At 47.9% G+C, this 20,529-nt stretch overlaps 1 protein-coding gene across 2 annotated transcripts; it reads right to left on the minus strand.

Annotated features, from left to right (window-relative positions):
• Positions 1-6,200: 6,200 nt before the first annotated feature.
• On the minus strand, positions 6,201-19,985 carry GABPB2 (GA binding protein transcription factor subunit beta 2). 2 transcript variants are annotated; one of them, XM_088467617.1, is made up of 9 exons: positions 19,713-19,985; positions 16,075-16,179; positions 15,206-15,373; positions 14,882-15,076; positions 13,951-14,092; positions 11,859-11,966; positions 10,628-10,807; positions 9,494-9,606; positions 6,201-7,703 (listed from the first exon to the last, which is right to left on the minus strand). In XM_088467617.1, exons 2-9 carry the CDS (start codon positions 16,177-16,179, stop codon positions 7,413-7,415), a joined length of 1,302 nt encoding a protein of 433 aa, XP_088323743.1. In that variant the 5' UTR covers positions 19,713-19,985; the 3' UTR covers positions 6,201-7,412. The 2 variants fall into 2 exon arrangements, with proteins under 2 accessions (XP_088323743.1, XP_088323742.1); XM_088467616.1 differs by having other exon boundaries at positions 11,859-11,969.
• Between the last annotated feature and the right edge of the window lie 544 nt (positions 19,986-20,529).

Here is a 20,529-nt window from a genome sequence, read left to right on the forward strand (position 1 = left end):
AAAAAAAATCTGTAGTATGTCCATGTTAGTGGCCTAGCAACTTACTATGTAACACTGCAGGCTTTTATTCCTGAGAAAGGCCTTATCAGGTTCATTAACTCCAGGCAGTGCTGGGTGGGAGTCACTCGCGGTATCAATCATGTATTTTGTCGCTCCACCGTGTCATCAGTGCTATGGGCGGAGATGCAGGGGCAAGCGTGTCAGGTGATTGCCGTAGCAGCTATGTCAAGCACCTGATGCGCTTCCCCATGGCTCCACCCACGGCGTCGACGCCAAAGAGGAGCGCGCATCAGAGGCCTCATCACTTCCTAATAGTTGACTCTGAGCTACCGAAATTATGACCGCGAGCTACGGGTTGGCGACCACTGCTCTAAGCACTGATCTCACTGACAGACGAGAGTGCAATTGCGGTGCTGGGGCTGCAGGAGGCGCCGCCTGGGCTGGGAGAGGCGGGGCCTGGGACACCGGACACTGTCAGTCTGAAAATGCTTTTCCTGTCAATGCTGTCAGTCTCATGTGGGCCTATTGTCAACAGGGGCCTGGAATTGCAGCTCTACCTGCCTCACTGTTAATCCGGCCCTGCACTTACGCATCGATGCAGCCGCGTCAGGTAAAGCCCATGTGGCTGCGGTCGCATCCCATGCATTAGTGCCAGGTGAGTGGCGAAGAGCCCCAAATACTTTGCTTGTAACCACTACAAGACTGCTATACTGTTATCTAATAGTTTACACTTTTTGGAGGTACAGGCTGATTTCCCCATTCTTCCCCACGCTCAACATGGGTTTATAGTGTAGCGTTCCCGCTAAGCTGTTTTAGCGGGGCACGGCACCCTGCCCTCCTTCTGGAGGGCAAAAAGTGCCCTGCTCTCACAGCCTGCGGGTGCCGTCGTACCATGCGGGTCGGAGTGTCCCGCGAGTGGGGAAATGTGCAGTGGCCCGGCATCTATTTTCCCTGTCAGCAGCGCTTGGGGGCTGCCCGGCCTGTCCGTCAGTGCCGGGCACTGCCCCAAGAGTGACGGAAAGACTGATGCGTCTTATAGACACGCCCCCTTCTCTAGCTATGACGCTTTGCCTGCCGCCGGAGCTAGAGTGAACACTATAGTGAGTATATAAAACTATCCATGTGTAGTAAACAATATTAGTGACTTATACCCCTTTTACACCAGAGCTAAAACCCGCTTTATTGCAGGGATAACCCGGGTAGCTCCTTGGTGTAAAAGGGGATTGTGTTGGATTGCCGGGTCGAGTGACCCGGCTATCCAGCCCAGGTAAATTGCAAGGTTTAACACAGGAATAACCCGTGAAACCCGGCAGTGTAAACAGCGCGATCTGGGTCAGGGCGACCTGGATCGTGCTGCTTGCCTGTCGATTGGCCGGCTACAGTGGCGCTTGGAGATTACGTAATCTCCAAGCGTCCACTTCAAATCCGGGTCTCTACAGACCCGTCTCCGGTGTGAACGGCGCCGACTCGGAAACATCCTGGGTTGTCGCCGGGGAAATTCCGGGTCTACTCCGTATTGGAACCCTGTTCCAACCACTGGGTCAGACCCGGAATTTCGGTATAAAAGCGGTATTACTGGCAGAGAGCTGTGTAATAATGTAATAACCCATTAAGCTATATTTACATTCATGATAACATTTCCCATTTATCAAACAATATCCCATAAAAACACCCGGTCTTTGCCCCAATGCTAAGGCATCTTCAGATGTGATTAGCCATTGTAGCCTCTGGGTTCCATTCTACAAAAATTACCGAGAGAGGGATCCGCAGGCACCCTCCACTCGCACATGCGGTCAGCAGACCGCAAATGCAGAATAGTCTAGTCCGAACCCAGAATTAAAGTGATCGCATTAGTTCTAACTGTAACTTTCATACATCATAGAGTCGGGCTCCCTGCATGCGTTATTTTCATACATTTGTGTGATCCTCAATTATAGGAAAAATTTATTATTATTATCATCAGGACTAAGTCGTGGTAATAAGTACTGTATGTGCTCATTAGCCATAGCCTCCAACCTGTCATAGATGAAAATAGTACCATGGGGTGCCAGACAAGACTACAGCCCCAGGCCTCCACATAAAAATAGGCCCACCACTATGACAGCATGATGATAACCAGCTGCCCACATACCATAGTTGACCAAAAATCGTAAGTATTACAATTGTATTTCTATATTTTCACAAAATTGTGCAATTTTTCTACCTTGATGTATTTAGGAAGATATTGGGGCATATAGAGTAAGGGGATGTACACGCCCACATGACACTGACCACACCCACACAGCACTGGTCACACCGCCTCTACTGCTCACAATGGACCAATTGATCGTGTTCAGCCCCAGGCCCGTGCGGCCCTTTATACAGGCCTTGTTGGGGCTCCTGGCCATGTTGCGGAGCCTTTAACAGCAGACCTTGAATAACCAGGAAATACAGGTGTCCACAGGGCCTGCAGGCAGCTGTTGGATCCCAGTACTATGGGGGCTTCTTCAAGACTGTGGGTGCATACTCACACCCCTGTGGAATATCGATGCACTCTTTACATGCTGCACAGTCCACTGAAGGGGTTGTGATCATGCGCTCATTACCTTACTTCCTACCTTCGTCGCTGCGCTGTATTTCTTCAACCTAGGGGCCATGAGGGAAAAGGGTCTTTTGCCCCCCAAATTCCATGCCATCACTCAATCCTCACCATACCGTTGTCACAAGCTTGCTCCCACCTGCCATTACCCACAAAGGCACCAAGCACAGAGAGTAAAGTCCAACCTGCCCATGACCGGTTACCAAAACGCCAATGGCAATAAAACTGAATTACTATCGAGCCTCCTGGTTTCTCTCAGGCTACGTGTATTGCAATGTTCGCATAAGATCAACTGTTGGTCTATTTGCTGGCCTGGTGTCATTGTGTGGTCATTTTCCAATGCCCTAATAATCTCGCCCATTCCAGACAGTAAGAACTACTTCAGTCTCCTGACTCTTGAACTAAAAGGATCGGGCCGTATTGGGCCACCTGCCCGATCTTGGTTCTCATCTCTAGACTCTGAATCTCCTGATGACCTTGCCCAAGTTTCACGGTTTTTGCTGCACTATAACAAAGATACAGGCCATGCCTTGCTTGTTCCATTAACGTCCAGTCCTCACACATCTCGCTCTACACTTTCACATCGTCCTTCAAACCAAAGCGATCGCTGCAAAGTCCAGCGCCAGGAGCAGAAGTGGAGTGCTAGCGAGTCGCGTCAAACTACGGCAGTGTAGTTCAAAATATAAGTCTTTTATTGAAATATAAAATTCTTTACAAATTAGTAGAAAAAGTATAGAATACAGGCCGATCACATCTTATTAACAAAATACTTTATGTAGCTTGCACGTCAATCATTTTCCATGGAAGAGAACATTACAGACATTCCACTTGGGGTCAAAAACAACCAAATAAAAATAAAAAATTACACTGTACATAAAGCTATAAAACCTTACCAAATTACAGAGGGTAAAATAAAATAAAACTTTATTTTGTGCAGTCAGAAGATTGGTAAAGACGTGTAGCATGACATTGAGGTGTATATACAAAGTAAACATGTCTTTACTCTAACTCAGGGGTAGGCAAACGGTGTCACTCTAGATGTTGTGGTACTACACATCCCAGCATTCCCTGACACGGTTTTGCTGTTAGGGCATGCTAAGACTGTGGTAGGGCATGCTGGGATGTGTAGTTCCTAAGCAGCGGAAGTGCGCAAAATATTAGTTAAAATCAATAAAAAGTTACGCCAAGGGCTGTTCCACCACCCAGAATATACGATATCAGTATTGAAATAATTTGGGGCCAGTGGAGTTTATTAGACAACAAAATCCGTTCCCGAGAATGACACGGCTATTGATAGATCTGATGACATCACTGAGCTAGGGGACACATGCAAAAATAGCAAATTGGCAGAAAAATGTGTTAGAAAAATAAAAAACCCGTGTGAGCGTGGAGGGGGGCGGGAGGGGGGGGTAGGACAACATAACATTTATAAATAGGGTGATATAAAATATACATACATACATTGAAACAAGGGTTTCTTTGGCATGGGAAACCTCAAATTCCTTCCGTGTTAATATAGAGGGCCACTTTTGCCCCAGAGCTGTGGTTCTGTAGTAGATAACTAGGCTATATGTCTGGTGTGTAGGGCTGGCAGCCAACACGAGATCATACTGGAATCACGGTAAACTATATGTAGATTCATTCACTGCATATAGGAGGCTTCAAGTCACCCCGGGATTATACAGATGTGGGCGAAACACAAAGATAAACACAATCCAATTATACAGGGCCACAAATGTTCACAGATTTGCACTAAAGCATTCTGATTATTCACTGTATTAATGTGCACTAAACCAATAATAAGGGATTATTTTTTTTTTTTCTTTTAACAATTTATGTTATAGACTCCCAGCAGTGAAATCGCAGTTACATGGGTGGAGGAAACAGCTAGTGAGGAGTTAATAGAGGGTGACTGCCACTAAATTCAAACATTACATCTTTAAATTAATCTTAAGTGGGTTAAGAATGACTGCCATGGCAACAGGCATCTGGGTGGGGGAAACTTTGTCGGAGCTGAGCAACCTTCCTGCTCTGCCTTTGTGTTCTCCTGTGCGCCGAAGTAATATAATTCCGTACGGACACGCCAATCTCTCACCTCCAAGCTCGGCAAGGATGGGCGATCGGTGTGCGACCATATACGGTACCGCGAGCGTTCAGACGAGACTGCTGCAAAACACCAAATTTACAACCCGGTGCTACCCCAACTAAAGAGAATTGAAAGATACTAAAAAGTTAACATAACTTGAATAAACAGAATTCATCTTTGCGGTAAATCTAAAGAGAACGTAAAATAAAAAATGAAGGTGCAATATTTTGCTACAGATTGGGATGTTCCTCCATTTATTTAAACTCGTAGGTGTAGCTGTGGTTTGTTTAATAGCTGGTCAATTCAATGACGAGCGATATGCCGCCCTAGTTTGCGACGATGTACAGCTGCGCAAGTAATTGTCCAAGATGGCTGCCACGACATTGAGGATTTTCCTCTGCGCCCTCCAGGGTTGCTCGGCAAAATCTGCGATGTATGTAAATGGAGTGACCCCCTTAGGCTGTGATTAAATGTTCCTCACAAGTGAGAACCGTGTGCAAAGTGGACCCATTCCAAATACACATCGGAGACAGCCATTGTGAGGTCCAGCCCAATAGGCGTTCCTCTTTCGAGCACCACAACATGGCAGCCTGCCCCCACCGCCCTCAATATAAAACAGCGTCCAATTTACTATACTGAAATGTTAAAACAGATCATGCACCAAAAATAAAAATATATAATAATACGGCATGCCCTGTTCTCATCTTTAGAGGTAGATTATCCAACATTTCTTTACACATATTTCATTATTCCATAAAGCCGACTTTTTCTACGCGATTTGTGAATATACGCAATCCTGGGAACGGCGTTTCTTCAGGTCGTTAACAATGAGGCATGACGGACGCACAAGCCCTTGCACTGTAACTTAGCGGCAGCGCAGGCAGTAGGCTGCGGGATTACAGTGAACGCACAGGACAGCGCTCATTTTCTCAGGTCTAAAAGCAGCGTTACCTAAGGAGGTTCAGTTCCCTTCAGCGTGAAAGCAGGATATTTGCTGTCCCTAAATATAGCTGAACTTTAAACCAAATTTAGGAATTATGAAATTTAAATGGTCCCTCCATGATTTCTCCCCCCCTCCTGATATATGTAACGCAATCATTCAATATCAGACAAGCATCACACTGCAAATCCATTCGCTTCCTTACCCTGTATAGCGAACACCAATACTGCAGGCGGTTACTACCCTACAGCAAACGTTGGTTTAAAAAGGACTTTATATCTAAACGGGAATGTACACTATAATGTATAGCTAGAATGACTTCAAAATGTGCCTAACGTGGATTGAAATTTAGTTCTTACCAAACGGCGACAGGCAGAGTACAGACATCGATTCATATAGGTAATAAATAACCCTCTCCCCCAGCTAGACCCATGGATGACTTAATCTACACCTCTGTGCTTACAAGCCCAGAGTCCCTCAGCTTCCGCCAATAGCAGTTCCCTGCCCCGCACAGAATTGGTGGCGATATAGCAGTCGGGCGCGCCGTACAACTTTCTCCAAGCTGCCGTGTTGTAAACCGGCCATTAGAGACAACAGTTACAGGCCACCCTGAAATAGCAGGGATCCAGGGTACTGATCCCCCCGCCCCTATAGGGTTATCAATAAAATGTGCTGGAAATCCTCCTTTCAGCGGAGTAAAAAGGAGGAGAAAGACGATCTATGAGGGGGCATCAAATCGAATGCCAACACAGAAATAAATAAAATAAAAAGTTCCCCATCCATCCTGATCCTTAATCCATAAAGCTCTGTGACTTCCTTAAACGATTAAGCGGTGCTCCTCAAAGTGACTGGAAGGTGACTGCAAGACAGAACAACCATTCCCCCCCGATTTTGTTAAAAAACCATCTAAGAGGACAATTTCAATTTATCGGGTTCTACAAAATCTTGCCATTCACGACCCAGCGATAGGACATATTAAAAGGCCACTAAACCTAGAATACAAGTTGCTGCATGTACACCTGGGCTACAAGGTGCTGGATATGGTCACCAGTCAGTTGAACAGGCATGGCTACTGTACTTACTCTCAAAGCAGCTTCCTGCAGAGCAAATAGGCCAAAAGCGCCCCCTGGTGTGGGGTTTTTTACATGCACATTTGCAAAAGGTGACAAAACACCCTTGTTTTTTTAAACATTGCATTAACAAGTATTTTAATTTGACCCTTTATGATCCCTCTAAACGCCTTCCCTGCATGACGCACAGTTTAGAGGGGATTGCAAGCACCGATGCCTCGTGAAGAATGTGTCTGTGCACAAGGGTACTGGAGGAATAACAAATAAATTGGAAAGTACGGAATGAAAGTCAGCACTTTGTTAGAACATATAAATATAAAGGATTATAGATATGTCAATTTACATTAAACAAATAACTTGTAGGCAAAAATGGCAGCGGCCTGTGGAAATGCAACCACGGCGAGGAGACTGAGGACTCCCTGAAGCGCTGCTGTACAGACCTCGCGTTATCGGGATTGCATTTTAATGCGCAGTCAGAGGAATCATTTTCAGGAGAGCCCGAAGGCAGCCAGGAGGTATCTGGGGTGGAGGCGATGCAAAAACATGGTACGGCATGGATAACACTGGCTGGGCTGGAATTTGGATTTTCCGCTAAGTCTGTGGTTGCCTAGATGAAAGTAGACATCTGCAGTTCTTCCATCGTCCAGCTGAGGGCGCACCAAGTGCCTCTGGCAGCTCTCCTGGAATCTGCGGGACAGTTCATTGGCTTGCGACCCTATTTACAAAACAACAACTCTGTCACAGAGCGACACCCTCCATGGGAATGTCGCAGTGATGCTCCACTGTCTCTATCTCCGTAACCTCTGTCCCTTCCAGTTCCTCTGTGGAGATGATGATTGTGTCTCCGTCCTCTAACAGTGCAAAACTGTCCCCATTGATGTGTTGTCGGGCCAGGTTTTCCAGTTTTACCCGGTAGCCCTCAGCCTCCTGCTCCTTCTCCAGGAGCTGCTGTCTGTATTCACGGGCTCTGCAGTTGGCTTCATGTAATTGTTGTTGTAACACCTTCCGGGCTTCTTCATCGTGACTGTCCTAAAGGGGAACACAGGGGGGACAGGTAACGGACACTGAGGAAACTCAGTTACAGCAGAGGTGGTTTTAAAACTTTACCAGCTCCAGTGATGCCAATCGCCAAGGATACATAGTGCCAGCCAATCCCACCCTTATATTACAGCAATACATAGTGCCAGCCAATCCCACGCTTGTATTACAGCAATACATAGTGCCAGCCAATCCCACCCTTGTATTTACAGCAATACATAGTGCCAGCCAATCCCACCCTTGTATTACAGCAATACATAGTGCCAGCCAATCCCACCCTTGTATTCACAGCAATACATAGTGCCAGCCAATCCCACCCTTGTATTCACAGCAATACATAGTGCCAGCCAATCCCACCCTTGTATTCACAGCAATACATAGTGCCAGCCAATCCCACGCTTGTATTCACAGCAATACATAGTGCCAACCAATCCCACGCTTGTCTTACAGCAATACATAGTGCCAGCCAATACATAGTGCCAGCCAATCCCACCCTTGTATTACAGCAATACATAATGCCAGCCAATCCCACGTTTGTATTACAGCAATACATAGTGCCAGCCAATCCCACGCTTGTATTCACAGCAATACATAGTGCCAGCCAATCCCACGCTTGTATTCACAGCAATACATAGTGCCAGCCAATCCCACGCTTGTATTCACAGCAATACATAGTGCCAGCCAATCCCACCCTTGTATTCACAGCAATACATAGTGCCAGCCAATCCCACGCTTGTATTCACAGCAATACATAGTGCCAGCCAATCCCACGCTTGTATTACAGCAATACATAGTGCCAGCCAATCCCACGCTTGTATTCACAGCAAAACATAGTGCCAGCCAATCCCACGCTTGTATTCACAGCAATACATAGTGCCATGCCAGCCAATCCCACGCTTGTATTACAGCAATATATAGTGCCAGCCAATCCCACGCTTGTATTCACAGCAATACATAGTGCCAGCCAATCCCACGCTTGTATTCACAGCTAACAGTTAATCCCACGGTAGTTAGAGAAAAAAGGCACCCGCATCAGCCATGCTATCCCACACTTTATTGCTGCAAGGCCAGCAACCCCTGAATTAGTGTTTCAAAAGGTGTGATACACAAACCTATAAAGCAGAAGTTCCCAAATTCCACTATTACAGTCCAGGTTTTAAGGATATCCATGCTTGAGTCCAGATGGTTAAATCAAATTGATTGAAATACCAATTAAGTCATCTGTGCTCAAGCATGGAAAGCCTTACAACGTGGTCTGTGATGGCGGAGTTAGGGAACCTCTGATATGAAGTATTAGTTCATACAACTACAAAGAAAAGATACTGATGGCGGACAGAGGGTAGATACCCAGCTCTCCCAGCGAGGTCACTCATTCCGGGCGTGAGATCCGGCAGCTGTAATGAACATGGGCGATGACCATCGGGAGAGGGTTCCTCAACTCTAAAATTTGCTGAATGTAGCCCAAAGGCTACAATGACTAAAGTCTTCTAAACATGGCGTTCGCTATTGGGGCCATGGGCCGGCATGATACAGTCGGCCAGTTGGCAGTCCCATAGAAACCTATGATGACTGCCTTGCCGATGGGGCGTAGCAGTGGGGACTGCTCTGTTGAGGTGCTGCAGCAGATCCCCAATAGCAGTTGCAGACCATTATTCACATGGGGATCCAAATGGGATACGGAAAAGATTTCACTGCACCATCGCTATGGTATATTGCTATATCTCACCCCGATTCTAGGTATACAATATGTACAACGTGTCACCCCAATGAGAGGAACATACCGTGCTATCATCTGTGGCTGGCTCAACGTGCTCCGTCCTGGGCTTCTTGGCAGGGGGGGCCTCCACCTCTGTCACCACCTCTTCTATAACGTCCTCCTCCGGTACAGCAATAACTGCAACACAGAAATCGCCATTCAGCTTTTCTGCCGCCAGTTTACCACAATATCTGCATATAATCAACTCGCTGGTCAATTACGTATGGCGGGGAAGATGGGATCGGGAAGGCGTCAAAAGCAAAAGTCATACCCTAAAATCCTGCCCCCAAGAACATTCAGACATTGTAACTACGGCCACTTCCTCAATGACTTTACAAACTTTCCCCGGTATAGCAGCAGCCAGCCTAATGCCACAACATGGAGAACAGCTAGAGGCAGCAGCACTGTGCCAGTCTATCATAGAAAGGGGTGTTCATTCCCGATAAACGCCCTTATTTAGTTCCAATCTGGTTAAAAACGTCAAGCGCCCTATTAAACCTCCGTATTGAAATTCAGCATGGAACACAGGGCCTGAGCCCCACTCGCATTGGTCCCGATGGTGTACATACAGAGACGAGTTACAGATTCGGACACACGGAAAAACTTGAGGACAGCGGCGGCGATTAACTGGTGCATTATTCATAGGTTTTGCTTCAGAAGTCCGAGTTAGAACGTCAGAGTCTGCCAGTGATCCGCAATCTGCCATTTTGATTTGCTGGTTATTCAGAATACTTAGATCATTGTTCAAGGTTATTGGCTGTCCCTGCAGATTAAGAGTTTACTCTGTACGTTCTTCCTTCAATAGTTTGCTAGACAAGTGAGCCAAATATCTGACAGACTCCTCACCTCCTGCACTTATTGACCAAGATCTACTCCCGGAAGCAGACTGTTTCCAAAATTCTGGGGAAGCCTGGCCCCTCACAGCTCTCTCCCACCCATCTGAGTAACTTAAACCTGCCACCTGCCTAATACCTTTATAAACGTCCGTCATCCTGATCACTATCCAGGTTTTGCAAATCTAATGCTTAATGCAGGCTGCCTGCAACCATATCCCCCCTGTAAGTGTGTCATCCATGGAAATGAAAGAAATGCTTTATAACTACAGCAGAGCGATCAGTGAAGCCGTTGGAAAGCTGGCGTCAGTCTGCTGTACGTTTACCTTGATCTCCGTTCTGGATGGTCACCAGGAGCGGATGGCGGATGTGGTCTGTGGAGAACCCTCCGTGCAGGTTGCCCAGCTGGACGCCATCTGTGACGATCGTTATCACTCTCTGGCCTCCGTTCTCCACCATCTGCCTGACAGACGCAGAATCCATGGACAGGACTTCGGTAGTGGAATCTGGACGGAACACAAGCACTTTGCTCGTTAAACTCGGAACACTGCCGTTTCCACATCCAAGAGGTCACGGCAAGGAGGCAAAGCTGTGGAGCGGATCTAAAAACGTGAACAGATTCCAGGCAGGAATAAAGAAGCAGACTTTCCCATTTCTGTCGCTGCTACTAAACGGAAATTGTAATTAATATAAAGCACTAAGAATGTGCCGGTGGTGGTGCAGTCAGTCCCCATGTTAAAGTTTTATAGCAACTCTACAGACTTTCCATTATCAAGGAGAAGTGCATTGCTGGCACAAGTAACCAACTATTCGGGAGGCAGACAGCCACCAAACTGGAGATAAAATAGATTGCCTGGTTTTAAAAACTAAACCATCTTTAAAACCTAGTACTAATGTTACAGAATAAAGATCAAAATGCTCAAAGTCTAAAGCTTCACACTGCAGTTAGGTTTGTGATGACATCACTGATAATATTGCAGTGTATGAAACCAATCTACAGATTACCATAATACTGACCGCTAACTACTGAGACAAAATCAGCCTGACCCTTGAGCTTTGTATATGTTGATGTCCAAAACGGTATTTAAAAATCGATAATCATTTATATTTAAAGCGGCTTATTGGAAGACTTTGGGGGATTAAAGCACTTTGCATGCCCGGCTCCCCATACACAGCTCCCTGGTGGTGAAACTCTAAACCTAGCGCCACACGGGCAAATCTTTTATCGGAATAAACCTCGTTGGCAAACACACTGCTAGTTATGCGGCTTGTTAATTAACCATAAATTTCTGAGTAATCTCTGAAACCTCATTACACAGGTTACCTAAACGAGTAATTGATAGATCATCCAACTGACGTCAAATGGCAGCACTGTACAATCGGAACAAATGGTTGCGCAACTAAACAAAAAAATAAAAACCGCGGAGAAAGGGCGATCGCTGGTGCGCGAGTAATCCCCATGATATGGCGAAAATAACAAAAGGCGCATTACGTCATCGCCACTGGTTCATCCGGACAGGCGTTAAAGATATAAAACGGTAATGCGCCATTACTTACGTCCGGTGCAGTCAGACCCCAAGATGGGCGAGGAGGCCTCTGCCAGCGCTGCCAGGGTGGCCAGCACGGAATTGGAGTTAGTGATCTGAATGTTCCCTCCATTTCTGACTGCTGAAAAGAGACACGTTATAGAAAGCACGAACAGAAGACGCTGTAAGTTCATCTTATACAACCAGACAGGCCTACGTGATGCACAGAAGCCCCTCCAGCGCCACCTGGTGTTAAAAAACAAAACATCAAACCGTGATCTTATAGGAAGTTTAAATCCATTTTTGCCTACTTATTTACTTTAAATCTATTTGTATGCATTTACCTGAAGGGTACCAGCCAATGACACACTGTGCAGACAGCTTTTTCTGTATCTATCTACTGTGAACCAGTCACCGAGACATGAGGCACCGTGACCCATATGCCTCAATGAGGTTCTCATCCGTATTCATTTTCTCCTTAGATAGAACGCCCTGGGAATGTCACAGGTCTTTCTGACCAACTCCATCGCTCATCACAGCGTAGCCTGGGTACCCTGACACAAGAAATCACCCATGCTGGATTGGGTGGGGAGAATAACTAGGAGGACTGATTGTATAACGATAAACACGCTAGGGATGGCCATCGATCGTTAACAAACATTGATGGTTATCTACCGATGGTTGATTGTTTTGCCATCAATGGCAGAGGTCCTGTGGTTCTCTGCCATCGATGTCAGTAGACCACGATGCTTTTTTTTTGCCGGCACGGAGCTTAAGGAGTCATTCAGACCCGCTCGCAAGCGCAGGACGCTCGCAAGCAGGTCGATGTTCCCCCACTGCGCATGCGCACGACGGGCTCTCCATCGCTCCGGGTCTCGCACCGAAGGGGGCGTACTGTCGATGTTGATTGACAGCACGTCCCCTTTGATGGGCGTGCCTGCCAGACGGAGGCGTTCCCATGGGAACGCCTACCGTCTGAAGCCAGCCCCACTGACATCACTAGTGATGTCAGTGGGGGTGATTTTGGCCCTGATAGAGCCAAAATCACTCCAGGGCTTGCGGCAGCGAGACCCTACCGCAGAGTCTCCGTCGCAAGCCTGGTGGTCGCGATGGTCAAGACCATCATCATGGACGCTCGCATATGCTGTGGGTGGTCACCCACAGCTATGCGAGCGGCCAGGGGGCCGCTCCATTTTCATGGAGGAGGGCCCTGATTCAGAGCGAGCGCTCTGGTCAGAGCGTCCGGCTCTGAATCAGGCCCTTAGTCCCATCCCTATCGTCTGCTATCTCTCACTTCTATTTTAATTGTCCGCCGGCCGTCCTTGCGCCCAGGCAGCGGTGGCCATCGAAAGGCGCAAACCATCAATGGTTCACCATAGATTGTTTAGCACCATCGATCACAATCACCTTTGGAACCATCAATCGACAGTCCACCGATGGCCAATCCTTGCAACAACCCCTTCAGGATTACTGCAAGGTGAACCCCACCCATCTAGTACATGACATGATAACAAATGTACAAATTATATTTAAAGAGGATCTAAAACAAAAGGCTTTCGCTGTATTGGCGTGCTTCCCCCAACCACGCTACAGCGATCATCCTAATAAACGTTACAGATGCAATACTTGCTGGGACCTACTGATATATTCACCCCAATGCAATGATGGAACTCTCTGAACTCCACCATGCAAGTGACCTACTTACTGCTGATCGGTACCGAATCAGGCCCCCAGGTCGCTTTTTGTTGGGCAGACTGTGACAAAGGGGCTAATTGCACTAGATTAACAAAAACAAAACAAAAACACTGGCAGCAACTTTAAATGGACTTTCGCATTTAGGCGGCACCTGCATTATTGAGAGGGACCCTCATCTACATTTGGCTCCTGACCCACCAGATAATTTGGACATAAATATGAATACTAAAGTCTGTCGCCAGCTATCTTTAGACACTAATGTAATGGACAGAAAAATCACATTACAAAAATAAAAATCTGAATAACTGCGCTGCGTCATACAAACAGATGATAAGTTGACTAAAGGCGATAGCGTAGCACAAAATACATAAACTGCAATAATCCGCATGACCGTGGCCGAGCAGAAAAGCCAGGCAGCTGCAGTGTACCTGTGGACGTCTTCATATTGGCGGCAGACACTAGGCTGGACAGGTTTGCCAGGTCCCCTTGGGTCAGAATGAAGTGCGGCGATGACCCAGTAATGGCGTTTGTCCTCACTGGTTGTACCCGGATATTGCCCTGCATTGATTCCTGGGTGAAGAGAGACAAGGAGATTACCACACAAGACTGAACATTGACATCACCAGGGGCTCAAAGAATAAACAAGACTAGAATAGGGAGAGATGATCAGCAAAGCGGTTGTCCTCTGTTATCAGGCGGCTTTGAGTTTAAATGGCCCCTTGTAATGTCCATCACGGACAGGAAGTCTGATGTGCAAGGGAAATATTGCTCCCCCCATCACATTATTACCGCGTTTCCCCGATAATAAGACCAACCCCGAAAATAAGCCCTACCCTTACTTTTGTAACTCGGTCCAAAATAAGCCCTACCCCGAAAATTAGACCTACCAAAATCCCCATTTCCACGCTTCAGAGGCCAGCGTTCCCAGTCATGCAGTGCACGGGTGACGTCATGACGTCACCCGCGCGCTGATGATCCTGTGTGGCCGCGCCTGCTGGATCATGTTAGATCCAGTCAGCGCGCAAGTGAGAGGAACATCCCGGACGGCGGCGAGTCAGGTAAGCACCGTTCTGTACTGGTGGGTGGGGGATCAATTACAGGGGGGGTTGCACTGCAATAAGGGAGGCTGCATAAGGGACACTGCTACAAGGGGGCCTGCATAAGGGGCACTGCTACAAGGGGGCCTGCACAAGGGGCACTGCTGTCAATGTAAATTAAAATAAGACCTACCCCGAAAATAAGCCCTATGTGTTTTTTTGACCAAAAAAATAAATAAGTGTCTTATTCCGGGGAAACACGGTAGATACGGCCTGTTTTGCCATGCTTATACAGAGATTATAGAGGGAATAACAGACTCACTTGCAACATAATCAGCAGTTCGGGGTTGTTTTTATCCAGGGCAATGTCAAAAGCGGTTTTCCCAAACTTGCTATTCGCATGGACGTCTGCCCCGTTCTTGAGGAGCAGGTCCACCACGTCCTGGTGGTTGTGCTCCGTCGCCCAGTGTAAAGCGGTCATTTCTAACATGTCCTTGGCGTTGATATTTGCACCGTTCTACGGGGGAAACGTGACACGGTTACGCTGCTCACAGCAGGATGGGACAAACATGCCTATAATCATTGCCGGAAGTGCAGGACGCGTCCAGCTGTACTCAGACTCCACCCTCTGGGCGTGGCTATTTACCTTGATGAGCAGGTCCACTATATGGGCGTGTCCCTCAGCAGCTGCCATATGCAGAGGGGTCCTGTCCACCTTTGTCCGGGCGTCCCTGCTGATGCCTGCCTGGAGCAGCACTTTGACTGTAGAGAAGTGGCCGTACTGAGCAGCTAGGTGTAAAGGGGATGTTCCGAGCTGGAAAACGCCACACGTTACATAATGACACAATTGCATAGTACTTCAAGACACACAATGAAGCCAAGATTAAGCTATTAAACCAGGATTGGACTAATTGGAGAACTTTCATTAATACATTATAAGATCAAAGTGCTTGGCATCCTTGATAACCAGCAAGACTGTTGATGTTTACACTGTTACAGGTGTCTACCAGTATCTGTAACCCGAGTCATAGTGGAGGATGGGGTTCTAGTAGATTATTATTTTTATTTTATTTATTTTTTTGTCCAAATTCTGTATACACTGCATGGATATTGGTCATATGATTATATAAAATGACCCCTGACAGTCAGATATTGGTCAGTGTCCGACTATTTACTTCCGTCCTAAGTTTACTCTGCAGTCTTTCTTGGGTACATACATGCTATGATTTGCTGCCCAAATAGCCTAAAACGGCCCAATTCCCCATTAAAACCGCAGCATCAATGGCAGTCTCCAAGTATCCACAATAGGCCATGTTTTCTGGATTTCTTTAATGATGCACAGCATTTTTTTTATGCCAGGTCACTAATTAACCTACTTTTTTCCACAGACAGAAATCCTGAAAACATGACCTATTGGGGTATTTGAGGATTAAGGTTGAGAATCACCGGTCTAGAGCGAACCAACCATAAAGCCGCTATTACAGGACGTAAAAGCGTACACTCACAAATACATACCCAGTCAGTTGTGAACGGAGCCCCGTTCTGCATTAACAGGCGAACTTCATCATCTTCTCCATTGCGAGCAGCTTCTAGTAATCTTTTCCCCAGGTCCAACGCCATCTGCACGCAGACAATATAAACCCATAAAACCAGTTTTGGATGAGGACTTTATTCATACTTGGAAGCAGTTCTACTCTCTCCAGGGCACACGGACAAAGTAATTACATGGACACACAGCAGGCCTGAATGTAAATAGCTGACAATTTGCAAAGTATCAGTACAAAGAAGAGCTGGAGAGACCCATGGAGCCAAGTACCAAAGCTGGGGATAGAGGAGCTTGGTGTGTGGATGGGATTGTCTCTGTGGTGATAATGGGAATGTGTTTTAGGGTCCGTGTATGGTTGGGGGTGGTATTGTGGTCAGTGTGTGGATAGGTGTGGTGGTATTGGGGGTCAGTATATAAATGGAGTGTTTAGAGGGGGGGTTTGATGGGGTAGGGAGTATGGATGATTTGCCACCGATAGTCAATGGTTTAACCATCGATGGCAGATTTGAGGAATTTCAAAGAGCGAGGATTTTGTGGTTTTTCTTTTTTCTGACACAAGGGGTGCAAAATTTAGCCCTGCCTCCTGTTGTGTCCTCCCCACCCCCCCAAAGCAGTTTGGCTCTCCATGCCCCACAGCAGGACGGATGTTGATGGTTTTATGCCATCGATGTTAAATCACTAATTCAATGGTCTTCCCTATTGGACAGTACAGACAGGGAGGTGTGGGCTGGGTTGAGGGAGAGATGGGGGGGGGGGGAAGTATTGGAGGATAATGGGGGGCTGATTGGAGGATTAAGGGTAGAATTGAGGGTTAAGGGGTAGCACTGAAATGGTAAGGGGTAACACTGGAGAATATGGGGGTTGCACTGTTTGGTAGGGGGATTGGGGGTATCACTTGAGGTGAGGGGGGTTGGGTTTGCAGGCAAGGGTTAAGCACTACTCTTCATTACTGGACAGTAGGGGAGATCAGGGGTGTACTGGGAGGTGAGTGTTTACTACTGGAGAGTAGGGGAGATCGGGGGTGTACTGGGAGGTGAGTGTTTACTACTGGAGAGTAGGGGAGATCGGGGGTGTACTGGGAGGTGAGTGTTTACTACTGAAGAGTAGGGGAGATCGGGGGTGTACTGGGAGGTGAGTGTTTACTACTGGAGAGTAGGGGAGATCGGGGGTGTACTGGGAGGTGAGTGTTTACTACTGGAGAGTAGGGGAGATCGGGGGTGTACTGGGAGGTGAGTGTTTACTACTGAAGAGTAGGGGAGATCGGGGGTGTACTGGGAGGTGAGTGTTTACTACTGGAGAGTAGGGGAGATCGGGGGTGTACTGGGAGGTGAGTGTTTACTACTGAAGAGTAGGGGAGATCGGGGGTGTACTGGGAGGTGAGTGTTTACTACTGAAGAGTAGGGGAGATCGGGGGTGTACTGGGAAGTGAGTGTTTACTACTGGAGAGTAGGGGAGATCGGGGGTGTACTGGGAGGTGTTTACTACTGGAGAGTAGGGGAGATCGGGGGTGTACTGGGAGGTGTTTACTACTGGAGAGTAGGGGAGATCGGGGGTGTACTGGGAGGTGTTTACTACTGGAGAGTAGGGGAGATCGGGGGTGTACTGGGAGGTGTTTACTACTGGAGAGTAGGGGAGATCGGGGGTGTACTGGGAGGTGTTTACTACTGGAGAGTAGGGAGATTGGGGGTGTACTGGGAGGTGTTTACTACTGGAGAGTAGGGAGATTGGGGGTGTACTGGGAGGTGTTTACTACTGGAGAGTAGGGGAGATCGGGGGTGTACTGGGAGGTGTTTACTACTGAGGAGTAGGGGAGATCGGGGGTGTACTGGGAGGTGTTTACTACTGGAGAGTAGGGGAGATCGGGGGTGTACTGGGAGGTGTTTACTACTGAGGAGTAGGGGAGATCGGGGGTGTACTGGGAGGTGTTTACTACTGAGGAGTAGGGGAGATCGGGGGTGTACTGGGAGGTGTTTACTACTGGAGAGTAGGGAGATTGGGGGTGTACTGGGAGGTGTTTACTACTGGAGAGTAGGGAGATCGGGGGTGTACTGGGAGGTGTTTACTACTGAGGAGTAGGGGAGATCGGGGGTGTACTGGGAGGTGTTTACTACTGGAGAGTAGGGAGATTGGGGGTGTACTGGGAGGTGTTTACTACTGGAGAGTAGGGAGATCGGGGGTGTACTGGGAGGTGTTTACTACTGGAGAGTAGGGGAGATCGGGGGTGTACTGGGAGGTGTTTACTACTGGAGAGTAGGGAGATTGGGGGTGTACTGGGAGGTGTTTACTACTGGAGAGTAGGGAGATCGGGGGTGTACTGGGAGGTGTTTACTACTGAGGAGTAGGGGAGATCGGGGGTGTACTGGGAGGTGTTTACTACTGGAGAGTAGGGAGATTGGGGGTGTACTGGGAGGTGTTTACTACTGGAGAGTAGGGAGATCGGGGGTGTACTGGGAGGTGTTTACTACTGGAGAGTAGGGGAGATCGGGGGTGTACTGGGAGGTGTTTACTACTGGAGAGTAGGGAGATTGGGGGTGTACTGGGAGGTGTTTACTACTGGAGAGTAGGGAGATCGGGGGTGTACTGGGAGGTGTTTACTACTGGAGAGTAGGGAGATCGGGGGTGTACTGGGAGGTGTTTACTACTGGAGAGTAGGGGAGATCGGGGGTGTACTGGGAGGTGTTTACTACTGGAGAGTAGGGGAGATCGGGGGTGTACTGGGAGGTGTTTACTACTGAGGAGTAGGGGAGATCGGGGGTGTACTGGGAGGTGTTTACTACTGGAGAGTAGGGGAGATCGGGGGTGTACTGGGAGGTGTTTACTACTGAGGAGTAGGGGAGATCGGGGGTGTACTGGGAGGTGTTTACTACTGGAGAGTAGGGAGATTGGGGGTGTACTGGGAGGTGTTTACTACTGGAGAGTAGGGAGATCGGGGGTGTACTGGGAGGTGTTTACTACTGGAGAGTAGGGGAGATCGGGGGTGTACTGGGAGGTGTTTACTACTGAGGAGTAGGGGAGATCGGGGGTGTACTGGGAGGTGTTTACTACTGGAGAGTAGGGAGATTGGGGGTGTACTGGGAGGTGTTTACTACTGGAGAGTAGGGGAGATCGGGGGTGTACTGGAGGGGGAAGCACTGGAGGGAGGATTGTGAGTGCATTGGTTAGGGGGTGCCTTGAAGGATTAGGGGATTGGGGAGCATAGTAGTTAGAAAGAAGCACTAAAGGGAGGGGGGATTGAAGTGCATTGGGCGGGGGATATGGGTGCATTGGAGGGATAGGGGGCATCACTGGAAGGTAGGTGAGATTGGGGGTGCATTTGAGGGTTAGGGGGATTTGTGGGTGTATTGGAGGGTGATTGGAGGATGAGGGGGCCACTGGAGTGTTGGAGGAGGGGGGGCAGCCAGCCGTGCGAGATAAATAATATTAAAGGGGCGCAGGAGGAGCACACTGTGTGGACAGGTCACAGCCGCCATGGTACATATCGCTTAGTGCGGCGGCCACAGGACATGGACACAACGGGGGCTCAGACACTCGCAGGCCGGATACCCCGTTGCCATATATACACACACACGTCCCACGGACTATATCACGGACCTCGGACCGTACTCACCGTGGTACCCGCCAGCGGACGCGGCCAGCGTGCTCGGCCTGCTCCTGCCCCAGGCGGCCCTCCGATGTACGAGCGTTACGGTTTCTTAATTATTTAATAAATTGCAAAAGTTTGTGTCCCCTCAAGATGGCGGCAACACACGCGGAGGAGTACACAACGGAAGGCGGGAGCATTGCGTCTCATTCCGCGGATGGATCCGATATTGAAGCAGGCGTGTTGACGGAACTACAGAGCGCGCCCTCTGCGCCGGTGGCTGCCGGGACAGGGTCGAGGTTTCCATGGAAACGAGCCTAGAGTCGGCATGGTTCTGGCAGCCATGATATCTGTTTGTGACGTCACAGTGTGGAATGCATGTTACACTCCTTATATTATATTTTTTATATATATATTTTATATATATATATATATATATATATATATATATATATATATAATATATATATATAATATATACATATATATATGTACATATATACATTACACTGACATGTCCCTGCCAGACCTGACAACCACAGTGCTACCTGCCTTTTACAGAGCTGCAATAGTTCTAGCTAATAAAATAAAGTCTATCATGTATATAATACATTGCACAATGCATACATCTTTGGTCTGGTATTGTTTGTCCATGGACTTTGCAATATATTGAGTGGAGAGAGGAACTAGGGGCAGACAAGCAGCTCCCGGAGTGCAGGACATGCCCCTTAGTGTGATGAAAACGGGGGGAATGTCACATGGAAACGTAATTTCTTGTGAGACCACGCCCATTGGTGCGAGGTCGCGCCCAATGCAACAAGGCCATGCCCCAGTCCCGACCTCT

Source organism: Taudactylus pleione, unplaced genomic scaffold, assembly GCF_031769625.1.
Source record: "Taudactylus pleione unplaced genomic scaffold, aTauple2 ptg000073l, whole genome shotgun sequence".
In the NCBI taxonomy this organism is placed as follows: Eukaryota; Metazoa; Chordata; class Amphibia; order Anura; family Myobatrachidae; genus Taudactylus; species Taudactylus pleione.

Coding starts and splice junctions, on each gene's coding strand:
- GABPB2 (XM_088467616.1), bottom strand. CDS start 16,179: ATGGCGTTGGACCTGGGGAAAAGATTACTAGAAGCTGCTCGCAATGGA. Junction 15,077..15,205: donor TAGTGGACCTGCTCATCAAG/GTAAATAGCCAC, acceptor TTTCCCCCGTAG/AACGGTGCAAATATCAACGC. Junction 10,808..11,858: donor GGGGTCTGACTGCACCGGAC/GTAAGTAATGGC, acceptor TGTTCCGTCCAG/ATTCCACTACCGAAGTCCTG.